Here is a 23653-nt window from a genome sequence, read left to right as displayed (position 1 = left end):
TTCCTGCCACATCCACCTCTCCTTCCTCATCTCCCATTTGCTTCTTAGACCTTTGCAATCGGGCTCTCAGCTCTGCTACCCAATTGCTCCTCCAGGTCCCAGTGATCCCTTTGAAAAAACAATCACACAGTTTTGTGGATTTTTGTTTTGTTTTGCTTCTAAATCTCGAGTCATATTTGGATATGGCGCCTTCCCCAGTCCTCTGTCGTAATGAAGAAAAGCAGTTAAGCAAGGCCAGCCAACACAGTGATGGTGTCCGCAACATTCCATTTCCTTGATTTTGCTCTCTATGCCAAGGAGAGAGCTGCTTCCTCGTTCCTTTTTCCAGGGTCAAGATTCGTCATTATCATTATCTGGTGTTGGGCTTTGCTATAGTGTTCTTTTCATTTATATGATATTATTATTATGCATAGTATTCTCTTGGTTTTGCTGACTTCACTCAGTATTAGTTCATAAAAGTCTTCCCTCTTGAATTCCTTATAGTTCTTTCTATTGTTTTCATATATCATAATTTGTTCATCCATTTCATCATTGATGGGTACTCACTTTGTCTCCAGTTTTTTGCTACCACAAAAAGTGCTGCTCTGACTATATTGGTGGACATAGGGCCTTTCTTCTGTCCTTGATTTCCTTGGCATATATGCCCAGGAGTGAGATCTGTGGCTCAGAGGACCAGTGGTCTTTGAACTGTAAATTCCATTGGTCTTTTTTCAGTCCTCGCTCTCCTTAATCTCCCTGCAGCTTTTGATACTCTTTAACCTCTTCTTGGATACTGTCTTTCCTCGGTTTTTACGACACTTACCACAGCATCTGGATTTCCTCTCGCCTCTCTGACTGGTCTATTTCAGGCTCCTTTGCTGAGTCATCATCTTTGTTCTGTCCTCTCTGTGTGACTGTGTGCTTGGGTTCTGTCTTGGGTCCTCTTCTTCCCTTTCTTTATATCTCTCTGTGAAGCTGATTTCCATATACTATATACCCAGCCCCAGTTTTTGGTTTGTACTGGAGTCACCGGTTTCCTGATACGTATCTACTGGATGTCCTATAGGTTTCTGAAATTAAATGTGTCCAAAGCAGAATTCATGAACTCTTAGAATTATGCCAAATTTTAATTTTTAAAATTCTAATTTAAATTTAAAGTTCTAAAAGCCAAATATGAGCATTCCTCTATGCATAGTAGATCTAAAGAAGAGGATTGTCTTTGAAACTTGTCACTCCCCTGTGCAGCACTCTAGTAACAGTTGCTTTTTTAAAAGTTTATAATAAATTCAATGTGCAACTTTCCGAGTTGTCCTACTTTTTCCTATTCTTTCATTTGTCTTCTGCATCTTTAAACTACTTCAGTGATCTTTTTTTCTTTTTTGGCAACTCTATCCCCAGCCCTTTGATCCTTCTGCTCTCCTCCTCCTCCAAATTGGGGGGGAGGGGAAGAAAGTGAAAAACCTATAGCAAATTTGTAAACCAAGTGAAATATATTACCATGTTGACCATGTCAACCATGTCCAAAGATTTATGTTGCATTCTGTACCTTGAGTCCATAACGTGGACCAGAATGTACTATGGAATTTTGGTTGGTTGTTGCATTGGTTAAAGTTCCTAAGTTTCCCAGAGTTCCCATTACCTTTTCCTCCAAGCCCACTCTTTCTTATTTCCCTATTTCTGTTGAAGGTGCCACTGTTCTTCCAACTACCAGTGTTTGCAACGTTAGAGTCATCCTCATGTCATAGAATTACTGAATTTGAGAGTTGGAAGGAACTTTATTGGCCATTCAATCCAACCCCTTCACAAAAGGAATCCTTGCAATAATATATTTGTCAGGTAGTAAGTAGTCCAACCTCTGCTTGAAGACCTCCAAAGGGAGGGACCTACCACTACTACCAGCCATTCTACTTTGGAACATTGTTAGTAATTGTTAGGAAGCTTTTCCAGACATCAAACTGAATTGGCCCCTTTCTAGCTTCTGCCCAATGTTCTTGGTTTTGTCCTTTGTTCCCAAATGGAACAAGTCTAGTCTATCCTCCACAGACAGCCCTTCAAATATTTGAAGACAGCTATCATGTTCTCTTGAGTCCATGCCCAGTTCTTTCAACCAGTCTTCATGATAGGGACACAAGATCTTTGGCCATCCTGGTTGCCTTGCTCTGGGCACTGTCCAGCTTACTAATGTCCTTTTGAAACCATAGCACCGAGACTGAACACAGTTCTGCAGATGAGGTTTGCTGAGGGCAGAGTGCAGTGGGCCTAGCGCTTCCCTTTCCCTCCCTGGGAGCCCTCCCCCTCTTAAAGCAGCCCAAGATGTCATTTGGCTGCCACCTGATGCTGCTGACTCAGTGAGCTGGCAGTCCACTAGAGGCCCAGATTTTTTTCAGAACAACTGCTGTCCATCCTGTCCTTGTGAAGTTGATTTGTGTGTGTGTGTCCAAGTGCAAGATTTTACATTTATCCTTATTGAAATTCATCTTAGTAGATTCAGCCCAGTGCTCTAGCCCTGGAGATTCTTAACTTGGGGTCCCTGAACTTGTACTGTACACACACACACACAACATATATGTATGGAAACACACAAACATACATATACTATTTATACATATAATTTTTATCTGTCTATACTATTTATACATATAGATGCATTTTGTATTTAAGTTTTAAGTTTAATTGGTTTCCTTTGTAATCCTATGTATTTTATGTTATTAATTTAAAAATATGAGAATTGGTCCATAGTCTTCCCCATACTGTCAAATGGCAACATGGCACAAAAATGGTTAATATCCTCAGCTTTATCCTGTCAGAATGTTTTTGGATCTTGACTCCTTCCTCTAGGTCTTCCTCATCCTTGTTGCCCATCACAGCATCTGGCACATAGGCACTTAATATGTGGTTGTTGACTTAAATATAGGCATGTTATTTTCTTCTTCTTTTTTCTTTAATAATAGATGCATTTTGTTTTGACCAGAAATTCTCTTGCAACAAACAATTCCTTTCCTTTCCCCTGCTTTCTGCCCCCTGACCCACAGACCTGGGTCCAGTCCTTAAAAAAGCAGAAAGGCTAAATCATGTGATTGCCACTGACAGTTTATGCAGTCTTTTCTTAAAAGCTTTATAAATAGGCCACTGACTATCTTGTGTGTGTGTGTGTGTGTGTGTGAGAGAGAGAGAGAGAGAGAGAGAGAGAGAGAGAGCACGAGAACGAATGCATTTTAAATCCTATTGTTTATTGGTAGGATTAGATGGCCTCTGATTTCCCATTGCAGCTCTCAGATCTTGTGATTATGTCATTTTGTAAAGTATGTCTGCCCTGGAACCAGTTCTGAACTGTGCAATACAGTGGAAGCAGCTCTGGATTGAGAGGCAGAGGACCTGGGTTTGAATTTCAGCTCTCCAATTTACTCCTTGTGTGATCTTGGGCAAGTCATTGAGCCTCTTTGGAACTCATCTATAAGTTAGGTGGTTGGACACGATGACCTGTGAGGTCTTTCCTGTTTTAAAATCTATAACCCTATAATCCTAAAAGTTGACTGTATTATAGCTATCCAGCAGTGATCCCTTCACTTTCCAAAGTATATACAGTTTTTTTTTTTAAAGCAATTGGGGTTAAGTAACTTGCTCAAGGTTACACGGCCAGTTATTATTTCTGGGTGTGGTGCTGAGTATCTGAGCCCGGATTTTGATCCAGGTCATCCCGACACTGGAGCCGGTGCTCTTACTCGCTGAGCCACCTGGCCGCCCCTGAGCAATTGGGGTTAAGTAACTTGCTCAAGGTTACACGGCCAGGTGTTTCTGGGTGGGTGCTAAGTGTCTGAGGCCGGGATTCGATCTCCAGGTGTTCTCAACACTGGAGCCGGTGCTCTTACTCGCTGTGCTACCTGGCCGCCCCTAAAGTATATACATTTTAAGGCAAATAGGGAGCCAGTTAAATACATTGAATTGTTTTTCAATTCTATTGATGACTTTTGTTTATTACTCCCACGAATTTTTATTAAAAAATATTAATGACTCACCTTCCTCAGAGATTCCCTCCCCCCCCAATTGTAAGAAAGAGGGAGGGAAAAAAGTTCAGCAAAATTGGCCATCGTATTAGCCTCATCTAACAGCATTGATAAAGTTTTAAAGAAAATCATGTCAGCAAACTCTTAGAGGTAACCTAATAACCTGGAGTTGTTAGAGACCTTTGAAGTTTAACAGCAAAAACTTTCTTTCTGCAAATCTGATGAGAATATTTTCCTCCTTGTTTGAACTAATTCATTTGAAATTGATGAATCATTTGACAGTTGAAAAAGCAGGAAAGCATCTCTTCTTTTTCCAGTTTGTGAATAACAAGTAACAAGGTGAAGAAAGTATTAGCCGCATTTTGAGTTTCTCTCATGGTGATCCAGCTGCATGGGTGTGTTTAATTTTCATTTGAAGGGAAACACATTTATATTTAATAATTTTTTTCAAGAAATTGTTTTATTTAAAAAATCCAGAACACTTTGACTTGTTTAGTTAAATGAAATACTGCAGATGTTGTTTTGGATGGCAAAATAGTATGTCAGAAACATTTTCTAAATATCCATGGTTAGAGATGAATACCTCCCAGTGACTTCTTCAGTTATTTTTTGTAAGTAAAGTAATCAGACAAACACAGTTTTCTGACACTATTATAAAAAATTAATCTGGAAAAGTTATCAAAAGGAATCATGGCTTTTAAGTATGTGGTACATTTAAAATTATATCTGAATTGTGAAGAATACATATGGTATTAGTTATATCAAACAAAAATAATGAACTTTGTAGAAAAATGGTAAAGTCTTCTGACTAGTGACTTTAAATTGATGTGACATAAATTAAATCTAGCACAGCCTCTGTGAGTTAGCTCTATAGACCTCCTTGCCACCGCCATTAAACTTATATGGACATCAATTTCTCCATCAATAACCAAGCTCTTAAGAAGATTTCCTGAGTCAGTGGCAGAAAGAGGCCTCTAGCTTGAGCCTTAGCACCTGCTTTACAGCTTTACAGATATTTTTCCTTCCCTAGCCATATGAAAGCTTCTGCCTTCCCCCACTACTTTGGGCCAGTCTTTTATTGGCATGCTCATCACACGGGACTCTAATGGGCTTGGTTATGGGAGATGCTTTTCTGTTTCATCTTTCTACGCAGCACACCAGCTTCACCTTTGTGGTCAGTGGCTAGCCTTATTATTCTGGTCATCTCATTTATGAAGCCGTGTGTGTACCAGTGGCAACACAGTTAACTGTCATTCTTGTGTAGTTTGTCACGTTGATAGTTGGCTAAAAATGGGATCTGGCTATGGCAGGGGGCTTCTCTTTTCTTTTGGATCTGCCTATATGAAGAACAGTATTGGCCTTCTAATCTGGGGCTTTCCATGGAAAATTGAGGTTAAAAAAGGGGGGGCCATTATGGGGCTGGAAACAAAACTTCTTTTGGGGAATTTTGGTTCTCTGTACTTTCCCCTACCCTCTCAAGGCACCCCACTGCTAGCCAAGGGAGGGGGAGCTTCATTTCTCTAAATGAGTCTACTCTGTGTGGTCTATTTCAGCCAGTTTTCAAGGCAGTAGGGGGGAGGTCATTTGGCAGGGGGGGGCCGGGGGGGGGAGGGGGGGAGGGGGGACAGGGGGAATTGCTGCACCAACCAGAAACAAGCTAAGGAGCAACCCTCCTTCCAGATTTATTTTGGTTAACCACTAAATGAGGGTTTATGTTTGGGGATAAAGAGGAAAATGGTGTAAAGTACCCTAAGTGTTAACACTTGTGTAATAGGAGATGTGAGAAGACACTGAAGACTTTTTCCTTTGTTATCTGAGCTTGGGTGAGACAACAGAATTGTTTTTTGCCTTATAGAAGTGATTGTCATTCTTCTGTCCTTATGCCATGCTTGATACAGAAGAGCTGGGATGTCAGGAAAATGAGAGAATCACTGGGTACTTCACTCGGCAAAGGGCAGCATTGGCAGCTCAAATTGTTTATACCGTGTTTCCCCGATAATAAGACACTGTCTTATTAAATTTTTTTGGACAGAAAAACACCAGAGGGCTTATTTTCAGGGGAGGGCTTATTTTAATGAACATTGACAGCAATTTTAATAAACAGGTAAATGTGAACAAAAAAATGTACCTTTATTCAATAAGCAAATCACTGGGGAAGAACAGGATGACGCTCTCACTGCTGCAGCTCTGATTGGATCCAGCTCTGAGCGCCGAGTGCGTTTCATGGAGGGCTTATTTTAGAGGAATCTTACACAGTAAGGGGAGGGCTTATTTTCGGGATAGGTCTTATTGTCGGGGAAACACGGTAGTACTGGATATAGACCTCAGAGATTATCTTGTCAGATCTTTGATTTTTTTTTTAATTACATTTTACTTTTTTTTTTTAGATTAACAAAAAAATTTTTTTTCTGCTTCCATACTATGGGAACAAACCTCCAAACCCTTGTGACAAATGTGATAGTCAAGTAAAAGAAGTTCTGGCTTTGGTAAAAATGTCCTTTTTGCATCCTGAATCTATCACCTCTCTGTAAGGTGGTGGATAGCATGTTTCATTATGGGTCTTCTGGAATCCTGGTTGGTCATTATGTTGATCGAAGCTCTTAAGTCTTTCAGAGTTTTGTCTTTTCTATATTGTCATCCTGGTTCAGCTCACTTCATTCTTCATCAGCTCATACATATACTTCATATATATAGCATAGTAGCATTCTGCTACATTCACATAGCATCATGTGTTCAGCAGGAACCCAGCTGATGAGTATCCTCTCAATTTCTAGTCTTTTGCCACTATAAATGTTATTGTATATGTGAGAACTTTTCCTCTTCTTTGATTTCTTTGGGTAGTTTTTTTTTTTTTGTAGTGGTACCACTGGGTCAAAGGGTATGTATAATGTGGTAAATTTTGAGCATAATTTCCAAATTACTTTCCAGAATGACTGAACCATTTCAAAGCTCCATCAACAGGGTGTTAATATATCTGATTTTCCCATAGCTCTTTCAGCATTTATAATTTTTCTTATTTGTCACCTTTACCAGTCTGGCGAATATGAGGTGGCTCAACCCCCCAGAAAGCTTAAGTGCTTTAGGATCATTAGCTCATAGACGTAAGCTGGGAGGGACCCCAGCAGCCATCTCGGATAACTCTTTCATTCTATATATCAGGAAATTGTGGCTCAGCAAGGTCAGGTGACTTGGCTGAAGTCATGAAGGGGGGTAAGTGGGATTTGAACATTATACATTTCTCCAGAAGTTATTAATAACCTCAAGAGGTAGATGGAATAAGTATTTGAAAGTTGAAGGGCACAGATGAATCTGTACTGTATTATCCCTTACAAGTGCTCGACCAGCGCCTGCCTGAAGACATATAGATTCCTTGGCTACTCTACTAGACACCTCCTGGCATATTAACTTTGAGCTATTCAAAAGCTGCCATTTGAGTCTCTCCGTCAGCCATGTTGGAATCCATCCGACTGGATTCTTGTGTCCTCCAGATCTCTCCACAAAAATAGTATGAGAGGCTTTGACAAAAACTGTGGTAGAATTGAGGTAAATTCTCTCCAATCAATCAATCAACACTTAATAAGTGTTCTAGGCACTGTGCAGAGGAATAAAGCAATATAAACTAGGAAATGACCGTGCCAGAACTTGAACCCAGATTTTCTGGTTCTGAGCAGTGTTATTCCTACTTGGCAGCCTCTTCCAAAGTACCTTCATTCCTGCTTCTGTGACCTCTCCTCTACTCCTCTCTTCTACTCACATAGGACAAGCAGGACATGTGAAAGGTTATTTCCTATGAGATTATTTTTATTTATCTTTCAATAATGTTTTCTTTTTTCTTGTATTGATTTTGTGGGAGGCCTGTCCTGCTGGTCTGTAAAGCAATGAATGAATGCTGGGTAGAGCAAATTCCTGCCTCCAGGTTGAACCCTGGCTGTTTGCCTGAGCCTTGGAGCTCATTCTCTGCTTGAACAGGGTCCAGGCTGTGGATGGTACTGAATGGCAGTAATGGAGTAGAAGGGTTTGGCACAATGCCACTGTCAGTGTGGTGCTGGCCCCTTGTTGGTCTTATGGGCAAAAGTGAATTGTCTGCCTCTAAAGAGAAGGGCTTTCTTTTCTTGGTCTTTTGAGTGTGAGTGGCCTCATTGAAGGAACTCTAACTGGGGACAACAAGCACTGGTTTCTCTTCTGCCCCAGATGCCTTGTGGGAGACTTGGAAAAACTGAGGTGTGACAAGGTTTGAACTCAGCTGGCTGCCACCTGGAAATAATAATCCAGAGAATTGTTGTGCCATTTTCAATGGTTATTAAAAGTTGAATTCTAGTCCTGAACTAAGTGAGTGTCTGTTTTACTTGGAGCATAACCCCTCAGACCTGGCTTTGGGGATATCTTGTGGTTATTAATATTGCCTCTGTGTTGTAGTCAGCCAGCAAATATTTATTGAGTGCCTACTATGTGTAAATTTCTGTGCAGGACATAATAAAGCAGAAAATGTGGTCCTTGCCCTAATGGAGTTTGCAGTTTAGTGGGGGAGACATTTAACAAGATATGAATAGGGGTGTGTGTGTGTGTGTGTAGCCAGTTGGATTCTGCACCCAGTATGTTTTCCAGGGACTGGGGGGGAAGGGAGATCATCATGTAGTGGGGTGGTGAGGGATCTGCTCACCTCCATAGCATTTTTTGCATCTGTCCCTTTCCTTTCACTCACAGGACCTCTATTCCTGATAACTAGCACAGCCTTGTTAGTTATCCACTGTAGGAGCTTAAGAAATTTGTTTTAACTTGAATTTGTTGGAATTATCATAACAATGAATTACATTTCTCTAGAGCTTTATGGTTTACAATACACTTTACTCACAGTAACTCTCTGCAGTATGTAGTGTATTTTTGCCCCCATTTTACAGATGAACAAACAGGCTTAGGGAAGACTAGAGTTAGGTGGAGAGGAGCAGGGAGGTGGGGGAATAGTGAGCAAACAAATAGAAGTGAGAATCATTTGGAGAATGGCAGATTTAGAATGTATTGATTCAGTCAGTGAGCATTTATTAAGCACCTACTTTTGTGCCAGGCACTAGGGCTGGGGATTTTTGTACAAAGTAAAAACCCAAACAGTCTCTGCCATTAAGGAACTTACCTAGTACCAGAGGGGAACAGCATTGTAAATAGGTAAGACAGTACAAAATAAATACAAAATAGAAATAATTTCGGGGTGGGGGAGGCATTAACAACAAGGGGAATCAGGAAATGCCTCTTATAGGATGAAATAACTGTTCAGATGAGCTTTGAAGGGAACTCAGGATTCCAAGAGATGTGTATGAAGAGTGAGAGCAATCCAGGCCCGGGGCACAGCCTAGGTAAAGGTCTCAGGTGGGAGGTGGAGTGCTGTGGGGCAGGAAACAGGAGGTTGACTTGTGTGGCTGGAATCTAGAGTGTAGAAGGGGGTATAGTATGAGATTAGTCTGAAAAGATAGCATAAAGCCTGAGGCTGAAGGATTAGGGTAAGTGACTGAGAGAGGAATTATTGTTTTGTCAGTAGGGAGCCTCCTGAGCAGGGGATGCCATGGTTGCATCTGTACTCAAGGGTATTGGTTTGGCAGCTGTTTGAAAGATGGATTGGCTAGGGAAGAGATGTAATTAGGAGTCTATTGTAATATCCAGGTGAGAAGTGAGGAGGCCTGAACAAGGCCTTAGGAGGGGAGAGAAGAGGATGGATGCAAGAAATACTGTGGAGATCAAATTGATCAAACTTGGTAACTCATAGGACTTAGGGGTTGAAGGATAGTATAGTATAGGGGGTGACTGAGCTTTTGAACTTGGGTCATTAGAAGGATGGTGATGTCCTCCACAGAAATGGAGGAGGGTGGGATGTGGGAGACAGAGAATGAGTTTTGTTTTGGATACAACTTGAGTTTGAAATACCTGTGGGCTATGGAGTTGGAGATGTCTGCAAAGCAGTTGGTGATAGGGCATTGAGGCTCAGAGAGATGTTCAGGATGGATGTATAGATTTTGAAGTCATTTGCATAGAGATCATAATTGAACAGTGGTAACTGGTGAGATGACTGAAAAAGCATAGAGAGGGAAAAGTGAGTCTAGGACAAACACTAGGGGACCCTCATGGCTAGAGGGCACAGCTAGCCCAGCAAAGGAGCAGGAGAAGCGCCAGGGTCTGAAGAGAGCTGTGTCCTGAACATCTAAAGAGGAGAAAGTATCCAGGAAGAGGGTTTGGCCAGTGCTGACAGTTGCTTTTGAGAGGCCAAGTAGAATTCCCAGAATTTAGTAATTACATTGTTAGTAACCTTGGAGTGGAGTTTCTGTTGAGTGCTGTTGGGATACCCAGATTGGAAGGGGTTGAAAAGTGAGAGAGAAGAGAGGAAGTATGGGTAGACTATGTTTGCAGAAGAGCATAGACTTCTTTTTTTCCCTAGGGCTTCAGTTGTGGAAGAAAGGGAAGAGAGATAGAGGATGAGGCGGAAGCTGATTTTTTCCTTTCTGTTTCCTCTCTTTATTCCTGGTCCACTGTATCAAAGGAGCCTTAGCAGGCTTTTTTCTTCATTTCTCAATTACTTGTTTTCCAGGGCTTTCCACTTGCCCCTCTCTGTTCTGGATGCATCATTTGTAGGTCTTGACTGTATTCCACTTTAACTGTTTCTTCTTTCCCTCAAAAACTTCTAGTTTTTATAATTCTGTTTGCCTTTAGGCCCCTTCTTCATCCTCTATGCTTTAGTTCTTGCATATTCTATGAGTGACCTTTTTTTTTTTTTTTTTTGCCTCCAGGAAGCCCAATATCTGAGAAACCCTTGTGGTAATTCTTGATGACATTCAGTTAGTTGGCCATCATTTTAGCTTTTACCTGGTGCCTCCTCGGAAGAAGCCCTCTTTGCATCTTCATGCTGTATTTCCTTTGCCTTTTCCATGGAGGCCTGTTTTGTTTGAAGTTTATGTCAAATCTTTTCTTCGCAAAATAATTATCTGGTTGCTTGTTGAGGTTGCTTGTTGAGGATTTTGTGTGAGAGGTGCCAGAACAAGGTGGAGAGGTCTTGTAATAGCTCTTGGGTCTAGTAGTAGCAGGTGGTTGGGGCCCAAGATCAGCTTCTCTGGCACCACTGAGCCTGGCCTGAGGGTGCCCAGGTGAAAATTACCTGCTGCTAAGGTGGGGATAGGTTGCCTGAGGAGGGAGAGAGGGCACTGGCCTTGGTATCTGAGTGCTCCTGAGGGTTAAGAGAACCTTAACAGGTGCTGGCTGTCAGTTTCTTCCTGTTTATCAAGTAGAGGTGGTTTTGTTTTGTTTTGTTTTTGTTTGTTTTAGATCTTAGAGATCTTGCAAATCATTCATTTTATAATCTGGCTCCAACCTATTTTTCTTTTTACTGGGTGTCTTTTTTTTTTTTTAATATCACATTCGATTCTGGTTCTATCTCTTTCCCTTCCCTAATCCTTTGAACCATTCTTGGTAACCAAGTAACAAAAAGAGGGAGAGAAAAAAAAACAGTTTGGCAAAATTAAGCAATACCCTGACTAGTTTTGACAATGTGTGTGGCATCCCCAACCCACAGTTTTCTGCTCCTGCAATGAAGGGATGCAGTTGTATTTCCTGAGCTCTTCTTTAGAACCCAGTTTGGTCATTATGATCATATAATGTTCAGTTTTATTGTTCTTTCCAGTTACGTTATTATAGTCAATTTTGTATATTGTTTTCTTGGTTCTTCCTGTTTTGTATCAATTCATGTAAGTCTTCCCAGGCTTCTTTGAATTTTCTTTTAATATTCCATTGCATTTTTGTGGCCCAATTTGTTTAGCTATTTCTTAGTCAGTAGCTATCTACTTTCCTCACAGTTCTTCATTTTCACAAAAAGTGCAGCTGTGAATATTTTGATGTATATGAAATCTTTCTTTCTGTCTTTGACCTCCTGAGCAAAAATGACTAGCAGTGGGACCTCAGGATCAAGGAGTATGGAGATTTTAGTCAGTTTTTGAACATAATTCCACATTGCTTTCAACCAATTTATAACTTGACACTTAACATGTGAGAAAGTATACCTTGCTTCCTACAGCAACTCCAGCATTATTTCCATTTTTTTTCCATCATTGCCAGTTTGTGGGATGTGTAGTGAAACTTAGAATTGTTTTGATTTGCATTTTTCTTAGTAGTGATTTGGAACAGTCTTTCAGATGGGTAATAGTTTGCCTTCTTTTGAGAATATTTTATTCTTTGACCACTCATCCATTGGGGATGGCTCTTGATCTTATGTTTTTATGCTAATTTCCTACATTATCTTTGATGTCAGCCACTTACATTTAATGGAAGGATTTTTTCCTTAGCAGTTTCCCTTATTGAGCTAGCTACAGTGATTTTTTTTTCATGTAAAATCTGTACCTTTCATGTGATTGAAATGATTGGTTTTATCTTTTGTGATCCCCCTATCCCTTGTTGAACTGAGAGTTCTCTCTTTCTAGCTATAGTTGTAAAGGGTTCTGGATCCCGGCTGTCTTTTAATTTTTGCCTGGTGTACCCTTTAATATTCAGGTTGCATGTTCATTTTGAGCTTACTGTTTAAGGTCCAAGATGCTGGTCTCAGCTCATTTCTCCCAAACTCCTTTCCTTTAAGAAGTGACATTAAAGACATACTACAGAAAGTGTATGATTAGTAAAGGGAGTTGCGCTAGTCATGCAGTAAGATCATGGACAGCCTGGGGGTGATACTGGTACCCATGGTAATAGACCTAGAGGAGCTTTCAGTGTGTTGGGTAGCCTCTCAGGGCAGGATTTATGGGAAGTCATGGCTGAGAGTCAGAAGAGGAGTTGATATGGTTGGGTTGCAGGTTGCTTCATTGGGAGGGGATTTTACTGACACCTGGAAGAAACTCATGGAATACTCAGAAACATTTCAGTTTGAGGAATCATGCTTTCTCTGTCCTTAATGGACATCACACAGAGATGATCAAGGCTTTAGCACCTCACCTGTTGTATGCTACTTGAAATGGGATAATTTTGGTTGAAAAATTCCTTAAAAGTTCACTTAGTTCATAACAAAGCAGCCTCTTGAGTTAGCATTATTGCATATCTTTTTTACATGGAACATTGTTAGACACTATCAATTTATCATTGAATGTAATTTAAGGCATTGAATTGAATTAATTATGAGAATAGCTAGTACCTACATAGTGGTGTAAGTAATTGCAAAGCATTGTACACGTGGTGTCATTTGATCCTCACAACGCTCTTTTGAATGATGTGCTGTTATTAACCCCATTTTACAGTTGAGGAGACTGAGGCAGAGAAAGGTTAAATGACTTAAGTGCTCTAGGACCACCCAACTAGTAAATGTCTGGGGGAGGATTTGGAATTCGATCCTTCTACACTGCTGCCGCTTCTGTAAATTAAGGCCAGCATAAGTTGGACCTACTTATTATGCCACAGATTTATCTTTCCATTCCCCTTTGTGGTATCCCTGAAAGAAGTCTCTTGTTGAAAGTTTCTGACTCTAAAGGATCGATATTCAAGAGGTGATGCGTTTTCATTGTCGATTTCTTTGTGTTTTGGTCAGTAACTCAGGGTCATTTATACTCTCTCTGCTGGTGTGGGAAATACGGTCTAACATCCTCTTCTTTTTTGCCTCTCCCTAAGATGGTTTCACCCAAATATCACTGGAGTGGAGGCAGAAAATTTACTGCTGACACGAGGTGTTGATGGCAGCTTCTTGGCCAGGCCCAGTAAGAGCAATCCAGGAGACTTCACACTTTCTGTTCGGTAAGTTGAGTGGAGGTCTGTATCTGGGAAGGGCCTCAGGGGCCATCTGGTCTGACACAATCTTTTTACCCATGGAAGTAGAGAGGTTCGCCTAAGGTTATACTGGTAATAAGTGACAGAGCCAGGATTGAACCTAGATCCTTTCACTCCAAAGCTCTTTATGATACTGCACATCAGAAAAGGGAACTTTGCTAGGAAATGATTATGGAGTTTTGGGCAGTAATGAGATCAGGCCTCAACAATTTGCTGCCTTTGATGTTAACTAAAATATTTCAGAGGCTTCTCTCTGTATCTTTTAAAGGGCAAGCAGGAACAGTGGGCCAAAGGCCAGACTTGTGCATCCTGCTTGGGAGGTTTGGGGATTCCGCTTCTGTGAGGTAGGGCCTCCTCCATGTCACAGAAAGGTTGGAGTACGCCAAGAATTTGCTCTTCTCTTCTCCCTTCCCCACCAAGACACTATTTCTGGGCCAAAACCAGCAGCAGTTCAAGTCAGTAAATGTCTACTGTGCAAGTGACTGCTAAGCTCTGCAGAAGCAGAGGAAACCATGAGTTTTTGATCCTAGCTTGGTTGGAACCTGGCTTCTTTAAAAATGACCATAAGGAGGATGAAGGTGAGGATGAGAATAGCTAGCATTTATGTAGCGTTTACTATGTGCCAGGCACTGTGTTTGGCGCTTTCCAAATACTAGCTCATTTTATCCTAATAACAGCCTCAAGAGTTAGGTGCTGTTATTATGCCCATTTTACAGATGAGAAAACAGAGGCAAACAGTGTAATGTCTGAGGCCAGACTTGAACTCAGGTCTTCCTGACTCCGGGCCCAGCTTGCTGTCCACTAGCTGCCTCTATTATTGTAGTTTTCCTGTTTCCATTGAAACTTAATTATGTTTTATTTAAATGGAAACTTACACTAGTTCATCAGAGTGTGGAAGTGACCTTGGGTTCTGAAAGGTGATGCTAGGTCAGAGGAGTCTCTGATATCTCCTGCCAAGCTAGAAAAGCTTTGAATGTGGTCATGGTGTTGTCCTTTCTAAAACATGATGTCTCTTATCTAAGAACCAGCCTCTTTAAGCTTGGAGACCTTCTTTATCTGTTTGGCTGCAGGGAGATGAATCTTTTTGACCACAGCAACTATTTTTAAAAATAAATGTTTTTCATTAAATATCTCCCAATTATATGCAAATTTTTTAAAACATTCATTTAAAAAAATTTTGAGTTCCAACTTCTCTCTTGCCTCTGCCTCACCTCCTGAGAAGGTAATATGATATCAATTATACATGTGAAATCATACAAAATATATTTCCATATTAGCCATGTTGTAAAAGGAAACACCCAAAACCCCAAGAAAAATAAAGTTAAAAAAGTTTTCTTCAATATTTACTCAGAGTTCATCAGTTTTCTCTCTGGAGGTAGGTAGCATTTTTTTTTTATCATCGGTCCTTTGGAATTGTTTTGGATAATTTTCTTGATCAGAGTGCCTAACTCTTTTATAATTGATCATCATCACAATATTTCTGTTTCTGGCACAGTGTTCTCCTAATTTTGCACAGTTCACTTTGCATTAGTTCATATAAGTCTTACCAGATTTTTCTAAAACCATCCTGCTTGTGATTTCTTATAACACAATAGTACTTAACAATTGTTTACCACAACTTGTTTATCCATTCCCCAGTTGATGGGCAATCTCTCCATTTCCAAATCTTTGCCACCACAAAAAGAGCTGCCATAAATATTTTTGTACAAATAGGTCCTTTTCCTTTTTCTTTGACCTGTTTGAGGTACAGACCTAGTAGTGGGATTGTTGGGTCAGAGGGTATACAGTTTTATAACCCTTTGGTCGTAGTTCTGAATTTTTCTCCAGAATGATTGGACTAGTTTACAATTCCACTGACAGTGTGTTAGTATCCCAATTTTTCACATCCCCTCCAGCAGATGTCATTTTCCTTTTCTGTCATGTTAGCTAATCTGACCTCCCAAGTTGTAGAGGGGTTGGGATGTTTTGTCAGTGGAGGAGAGGGCTTGTCTCCATCCATGAAATCTCAGAGCCTTGAAGTGATGAAATTTTGAATGGAAAATTAGCTGTAGTAGATTCTTCCTTCCTGGGAGGGTACCGAGGGCTAAACTGAATGCTCGTTCTACTCTTGGCTTATTTGTTGATGTTTATTTTTGAAAAGAGTCAAAAGTGAAAGATATTTGGTGGCAAGATGTATTCTTGTCCAAGAGATTTTTTTTTCCTAAGCTAATTTCTTGAGAATTAAAGTTGGCCTTTACCTCTTTTATACTATTCTGAATGATAGAAGCTTTCAAAAATATTATTGGCTTATCATCAAGATTTGTAACAAGGCTTTGTGACTCTTGGAGGAGCCTGAAGAATTTGGTAAGGATTTCATTTTTTACTCGAGCCTAATTTTGTTGACCTAATCTTCTCTAAAGGTATTCATCCTGAAAAATTAGAATGGTCAGAACTTTGATTTAGTGAAGGAAGAACTTGCTTAGACATTTCTTTGTTCATTAAGTAAAATCCTGAAAGTCTGGGATTTAATATTTAAATTATTAAATTGGAATTTGATTTGAGGAGCCATGGTAGATTAGTTTGCCCTGTCTAGGCCTTTGTCACTAAGCAGGCTAACAAAAGTCCCCTAAGTATGACTACTAGTACTGTAGGTAGGATCTGCCTGTACAGTGAGGTGTACTCTGAGTGTCTAGCTTAGTGCTGGGTGGCAGGAACCAGAAGAGAGTTTCTCTCAGATTGAGTGAATCCTTGAGAGGGGAGTATATTTTTCTGTGGCCTGAACTGGACTAGGTGGCCTTAGAGATCACTTTTAGCTTTGAGATTCTCGGATTAGTGTAGACAAGAATCTCCCAGGATGAAAAGGCACCTAGGGGTTGTGGTCCACAATTCCATATGGATGGAGGACTTCACTGATGAGACTGAAGAAAGGTCAGAAGGGCGAGGGGGAGACAGTGTGAGCCTGCAATTAAAATACAATTGTTTTTTAAAAAATTGAAGGGAAAAATATCCACTCATGCGGTGGTGATCCTTTCATCACAGGATCACAGATTCAGAACTGGAAGATTCCTTAGAAAGCTCAGAAAGGTTGTGACTTCTACAGGGCCCCTGGGTACTAAGTGGGTTTGGAAGTCCAGTGCCCTCACCACCATATCGGGCAGGGGTCAACTAGCCAGCCTGAGGGCTCAGGGACTGGACAAAAAGAGGAGGCAGTCTGGCTTTGACTCACAAAGTTTGCATATCCTAATGGTATACCATGTGACCCAAATGACAGCAGTGCAGTTTGTCACTGGGTCCATACTCAAATCCATTTCTCATTGGTAGAACCTACTACCCCTGGTACTTTGTTGCCATAATCCAAGCATGAAAAAACACAACAGGACTGTGGTAGAGGATTTTTAAAAGCATAATGACTTGCTATCATATAACCTTCAACTTGCACTAATATTATTGGGTTAAGATCTGCCTAGATTATATCATCCAAGATGTACAATTGTTCAGTTTACTCAGTGTGAGTTGTGGCTGTGGGATTTGCTTCTGACACTTTTGGTGAAAGACAGTTCAGGGAGGGGCAGGACTGGGTAGCTTTTAAGGTCTCTTCTAGTTCTGCAGCTGTCTGATTTAAGGAAAAAATAAGAAAAAAAAGAAGTTTCTAGATGACTCCCTGTGAAGAGTGACTCTTGTCTTGCCCTTCCCTCTGTGTTCCCCAATCATAGGCGGAATGGTGCCGTCACTCACATCAAGATTCAGAACACTGGTGACTATTACGACTTGTATGGCGGGGAGAAGTTCGCCACGCTGGCTGAGTTGGTTCAGTATTACATGGAGCATCATGGACAATTGAAAGAAAAGAATGGTGATGTTATCGAGCTCAAATACCCGCTGAACTGTGCAGACCCTACCTCGGAAAGGTTAGTGCAGTTAGTTAGACCCCAGGAAACCTTAGCACCATGGGCTTCTCGTCCACATTTCACCAGGGGAGGCTGGGGGCAGAGGTCTTGCGTAAACCCCTAGTGGTCCATTCTGCTTTTCTGGTTTACAAAAATCACCAACTATCTCCAGAGGCTTGTTGACTCTGGCAGCTTTGAAGCCAAGGAGCCTTCATCCAGGGGCAGGAATTTCTAGAATATGCCTTTGTACCCTAATTCAGTGATTGCCATAGAGAGAGTGTTTAGAGGGTGGCACATGAGAGTTGATGTGTCTTATAGGCATAGAGAGCCTCTCCCTGCAGGAGCACGCTTGGCCAGTTGTTCAGCAGCACTGCCGACAGATGTCAGTTTAAGCTCACGAGTGGAAAAAGTACGAGAATCAGAGAGCCAGCATTTTTCGTCTGTTCTAGTAAATTAGGTTCCACATGTGTGTGCAGAAAAAACTTGATTTGGAAGGAATTCTCCTCAGCTGGTGTTGGTCTGTAATGTGATAACCGCCCCTTGAGGCTGTGGTGTGGGGGACAAAATGAAAACTACAGCTCATAAAAGTCCCTCTCCTGGTTGCTTGGTTTTTGTCTTCCTAAGACATTCTCTGATCTTCAAAAAAATTTAAGGTCTTCCAATTAAGTTTGCATATTTGCTGCTTTAAAATGCTGCTTTTAAGCCTTACAGCTTCATTTCTGTGCTGTGTAATTGGCTGCCTTTTTGTTTCTGCAGCTAGCCACCGCTGCTGGAGTTTGACACAATAGAGTTATCACCTAGTTGAATTAAAAGTAGTTTCTAAATTTTATTTTCTGCTTCAGAGTATGACTGGTTCATCAGATCTATCCTTCCCACTGAAAAACAATTCAGAGTCTTGTTCTCTTGTTAGGGGATCTGTGCTATTACCTTCATGTGGAAAGACTGGCACCTGGCTTCCCTGGGGGGCTCTTGAAGAGAAAGGAAGGTGCAATGGTAATCAAAGGAGCGGCAGGATCTCTTTTCGTAGTCAGCTCTCTAGCCAGGCAGCTGATTTTCACTCCATATTTGGAGGCAGTGCAACACAGGTTGAAATTATGAAATCATTTTTCATGTTTGATTTCATTTGTAGTGGAAATCCTTTATCTGGAGGCCACGTGCTGGGGTGAAGGCTCTTTCTCTGCCTCCACTGCCTCATAGCTGCTTATATTTACTAGTCCTTGAGGCAGCAATGGGCTTGAAGTGTTTTCTTGCTTTAGCAGCTATTGGTGAGCAAATATAAAGTGATAACCTTTGCTTCTTAGAGATGAGAATGGGCAAAGAGTGGGAAAAGTGCTTTCCTTTCAAAATGTTTTTATTATTATCAGCTCCATTCTCAACATTCCCCCTCTCTCCATCACCCAGAGAACCACCCCATAGGACACAGAATGAAGAAGGAGGGAAGAAATGCAGTTCCTCAGAACTAACCCACATATCAACCAAGTCTGATAAGTTAGGCAGCGTGCAGCTCCCCTGATCTCTGCCGAGGCGGGGAGGACGGCGAGGACTTGCCTTTCCAGATTTCTGATGCCTTTATGGTGGTTATGATTGTATCCTTCTCCTTTTATTCCTCCTCCTCCTCTGTTATTCCCCTCAATCTTCCTTCATTTAGTTTTAATCTTCTTTAGGACAATTTTTCACGTTCACATCCCCAGACCCAGCAAAAGGACTTAGACATGAGCATTTCATTGTTTGTTGATTCATATTGAATTGAAGCAATTCGATAAGCACCTTGCCCACCTGGGAGCTGCCTAGTCGAGGCCCCTACCTTTTTAATTGTGTTTAGAGATTGTGATGCTTTGTAATAGTTTGAAGCACCTTGTGTAATAAGATCGAAAACCATGATGCTAGCCCCAGAATTTGTTTATGTTATGTAAATTTCAGGTGGTTTCATGGGCACCTCTCTGGGAAAGAAGCAGAGAAATTACTAACTGAGAAAGGAAAACATGGAAGCTTCCTGGTACGGGAAAGCCAGAGCCACCCAGGGGACTTTGTTCTCTCTGTGCGCACAGGGGATGACAAGGGCGAGAGTAACGATGGCAAATCAAAAGTGACGCACGTCATGATCCGCTGCCAGGTAATGCTCTGAGGGAATGTGTGGGTTGCCAGAGCCACTTCTCTGGGCGGCACACCCCTGCTGCAGCAGGCCTGGAGCTGGGGAGACCAGGGGGGCATCCTTGTTGCTTGGTGAGCCGAGGGCTTCTGTGTTTGCACTCTGTTGTTTATTAAAATTGATTGATTGTTTCAAGACTCTATTAAATTTTTTATTTTCAGTCCATCCCTGGCAGATTGAATCATGCACCAGTGAATCTTCTTCCCTGCAGCATCTCTAATATGTTTATATTTGATTGCATCTGAAGTCTGTCTCTGAGGCTCATCTGCCAAAGTTTATGGCCACAGATCCTTCTTAGTATTGTCGCAGTCTGTGCCTTTGACTGGGTTTGCCATCTTACAGTAGACTCCCTGCATTAAGGCTCTTCTGGGAATGGATCTGGGGGGAAAGGAGCATGTTTGCTTTGTGCTGGTGAGCTGGCCCCACCAGAGGTCAATTTGTTTGCTATTTTATTTGTAAAATTGTATTCTATGGAAAAATGGTCCAAATCTTTCTGCAGTTTTTTTCCCTTAAGCCAGCAGTCCTAAATACTTACATTTTAAAATATCATCTTGAATATCTTTGTCATTTCCCCAGATAGCCTTTTCTTCTGGTCCCCTAGTTAGAAAATGTTCCCAGATATAAAACTTAAAAGTCCCCCCTTTCTTTTTGGTTGAAAAATCAATCCTTTTTTTAAACTCATGTTTGGAGGGTAGAAGGGAAATGGTCAGGGAAGGACTAGCAGTTTGAAGAAGGAAAGGAAGCCAGGAGTTTGGGTGCCTTTCATAAAGTCAAGATAGTGAAACTGAGGTTAGGGAGGAGACTAACATGTGAAAGGCCACAGAGTGAAGGAAAGGCAGTGCCAGGTCTAGGATTTGGGGTGCCTGCCGCCTCTCAGCTCTGCACTCTGCTTTTGTACTGCTCATGACCATTGCCAGAAAGCTCAGAGGGGCCATTCCTTTCCTAATTTCAAGCCCTCACTTCTAGTTATATGTCCTTCCACCATTGCTTGTAAACCCCAGGGTACCTCCTGAAGAGAAGGGGATTTTTGTGGGTTAGCATATTGTTAACATTTCTATGCAAAACTGCTGTCTGTATTACTCTGTCAGCTATCTCCTCTTGGGGAAGTCTCAGGCTTGGTCACAATTGCCTCCTTTCCCTGTATGTCTTCTGATTAGTCTTGACCTTTCTAACAAGGAGTGTCTTCTGACCTCCTTCGGAAAAGGATTGATCTATCGTACTAGGCTTTTGGGTGGCTGGAAGTCACCATAGACTATTATTTGTCTTGGAAGGATCTGAAATATGATGTTGGTGGAGGAGAGAAGTTTGATTCTTTAACAGACCTTGTGGAGCATTACAAGAAGAACCCCATGGTGGAAACTCTGGGTACAGTGCTACAGCTCAAGCAGGTAAGCTTCTTCCCCCTCCAAAAAAGGAAGAGATCATCCCTTACTGTAAGGGTGCATAGTTTCTGCTCTTCAGAGTAGTTAACAGCGTTTTCATGTGGTCTGCAATAAGACTTTAACCATTTGGTTTGTTCAGAGTAAGCAAACTGCTTGTTAAGTCTTAGGAGTGATCATTGTTGAAAATGCCTGTGTGACGGTGAATATTGTTACAATTCCAACCAACTGTGAAACCCACTTACAAAGAGTCACAAGATCTTAGAAACAGAGAAAGTACAGTAGAGCTCGCCTGGTCCAGTATCCTCATTCTACATCCAGGAAACTAAGGCCAAGAAAAGTGAAGCAACTGGCCTGAGGTTACTTCATTTAAAAAAGGGCAGAGCTGGGTCTGGAACCTAGCTCCTGTCCCATTTTTCCATTGTATCAAAAAGAATGGATACATTTAATTGTGCAGGCAGCCTAGGCAACCCCTGTATGTTGATCAGCATGTCAAAGTATATGTGAAGAAGGATTAGCCAAAGTTTTGCATTTTGAAATTTTTTATTGTGAATTGTTGCACATTCTAGGTCCCTTTGGTTCTCTGGATAACACCTTTGTTATGTAACATAGGAGACATTTTGGTATTAATGCAGGCTTCTTTACTATTTCCTTTATTTTATGTCAAATGATCATCATGATCAGCCTCTGAACACCACTCGTATCAATGCTGCAGAGATTGAAAGCCGTGTGAGAGAATTAAGCAAATTAGCTGAGACCACAGATAAAGTTAAACAAGGTTTTTGGGAAGAATTTGAGGTAAGTTAACACTTTTTTTACAGATGCTCATTTAGGTGGGAGATAAATTGGTCTAGTGTTTGAAATTTGAGCATAGAAATCAGGGGATCTGAATATCCAACTGTCGATATCGCACAGTTTGCTGAAGTAGTGGCTACTTGTAAGTTGAAAGGGTGCTCTATTCTGGGAGGATGGACATGGCAGTTGACATTGAAGATATCAGCCAGCAGTTTCACTTGGCCGTCCTAGATCATATTCCTCAAAAAAAGCAGGAAGGAGAAAGTGTCTCTCTGCATTCCAGTTTTCCAACAGTTAGCCGGGGTCTTGAAAAAAATTCACTGAAATCAGTTTTATTGCAAAGAGTGGAAGAAAATCTCCTCATTGTATTGGAAAAGTTCGGGGTCGTTATTTTGATAGAGGAACCAATCAACTATGTGTATGTGTGTGTGTAGAAGACTCAGGGATGGAATCGTAGGATGGTTTGTGTTCTTCAGGGAAGGGAAGAGAATAAGCATCCCTATGGTGCCTGTTACGTGCCAGTCACTGTGCTAAGCACTTTTTGCAGATATGCCATTAGGTCAGGCCTGCACAACACACACGGCCCCTGCCGAAGGATTTTGGACGGCTCACCTCTGCGAACGCTCCTGCTTGTCACGTGACTTGTGACAATCAACCATTGTCAGTTTGTTTCTGGTTTAACCTGCAGCAGCCTGAAGAAGTTCACAGGTTGTGCAAGTCTGTTAGATCCTCACAATAGCCCTGGGAGGGAGCTGCTGTGATTATCCCCATTCTACATTTGAAGAAGCTGAAGCAAATAGAAGTAAGCAACTTACTCAGGGTCACTAGTAAGTGACTGAGGGTGGATTTGAACTCAGGTCTTCCTTACTTTCAGGCCCAGGGTTTTTTGCTGACTATATATTAATAGTATCATTCCTTTGCTTGTTATGAGAAAATTCTCATGAAAGGGTTTTTCATGTCTCTAACACATTACATGAAAGCTTAAGCTGTTATTTAAGTGACCTGTTCTGTGTGATTTTATGACTTCATCATCTGATAATGAAGGATTTAACAATATTGAAAGATCCAAGAGGCAGCATCTAGTGGGTGGAGTGTCAGTCTTAAAGTTAGGAAGGCCTGAATACCCGTCTCCCCTCTGCTGTATTCCAGCTGTGCCCTTGGGCTAGTCCCTCAGCTTCTTTGTGCTGCAGACAATCCCCAGGGACTAGAAGCTACACCAGGGATGCTGGTCTGCATGGCTGGAGGAAGGTTCTTCACTGGTTTTCCATCCTATGGGTCCAGCCCAGTCTCCCTTGCCACTCTAATAAAAAAATGTATGAAAGACTATAAAGTATTGTGGGTATCTGCCATTGGTTTCAGTCAGAGGATTGTGGACCTAGAAGGGACTTAGAGGTCATCTCATTGTATGAGACAGAACTTTAGCAAAGGAAAGGTCCTTGCCCAGCGTCACCTATGGGAAGAAGCTGGACTGGGCCTTGAACCTCACTTCTGACTCCAGACCTCAGGGCTTCTTTTCATTGTGTTGAACTCTAAGGAGTTCAATTTTCAGTTGCTGGAAAGTGAACTTTGTTTTTAAGTTGTACCAGAGATGACTCTTTATGACCATCAGTTTTCCCCTCAAGTAACCATTAACTTCCTAAAAGTGAGATAAAGATGACAGAGAACAGCGGCCCTCTCCCTTGGGGAGAGAAGGTAAGGAACAGA

General features: G+C 41.4%; 1 protein-coding gene across 2 annotated transcripts in view; it reads left to right on the top strand.

The window, feature by feature from the left end:
* Positions 1–23653, top strand: part of PTPN11 (protein tyrosine phosphatase non-receptor type 11) — a 72531-nt gene that overhangs the window by 8283 nt on the left and 40595 nt on the right. For both annotated transcript variants that reach the window (XM_069081600.1, XM_069081601.1), the window contains exons 2-6: positions 13605–13727; positions 17453–17647; positions 19547–19739; positions 21047–21163; positions 21839–21952. In XM_069081600.1, the coding sequence (XP_068937701.1) occupies positions 13605–13727; positions 17453–17647; positions 19547–19739; positions 21047–21163; positions 21839–21952 (742 nt within the window). The remainder of the gene's footprint in view (positions 1–13604; positions 13728–17452; positions 17648–19546; positions 19740–21046; positions 21164–21838; positions 21953–23653) is intronic.

The sequence above is a fragment of the Petaurus breviceps genome, unplaced genomic scaffold, assembly GCF_028583685.1.
Source record: "Petaurus breviceps papuanus isolate PSGF00001 unplaced genomic scaffold, PetGlider_PUasm1.0 99, whole genome shotgun sequence".
Classification (NCBI taxonomy): domain Eukaryota; kingdom Metazoa; phylum Chordata; class Mammalia; order Diprotodontia; family Petauridae; genus Petaurus; species Petaurus breviceps.
This window is presented reverse-complemented; position numbering and strand designations above follow the sequence as displayed.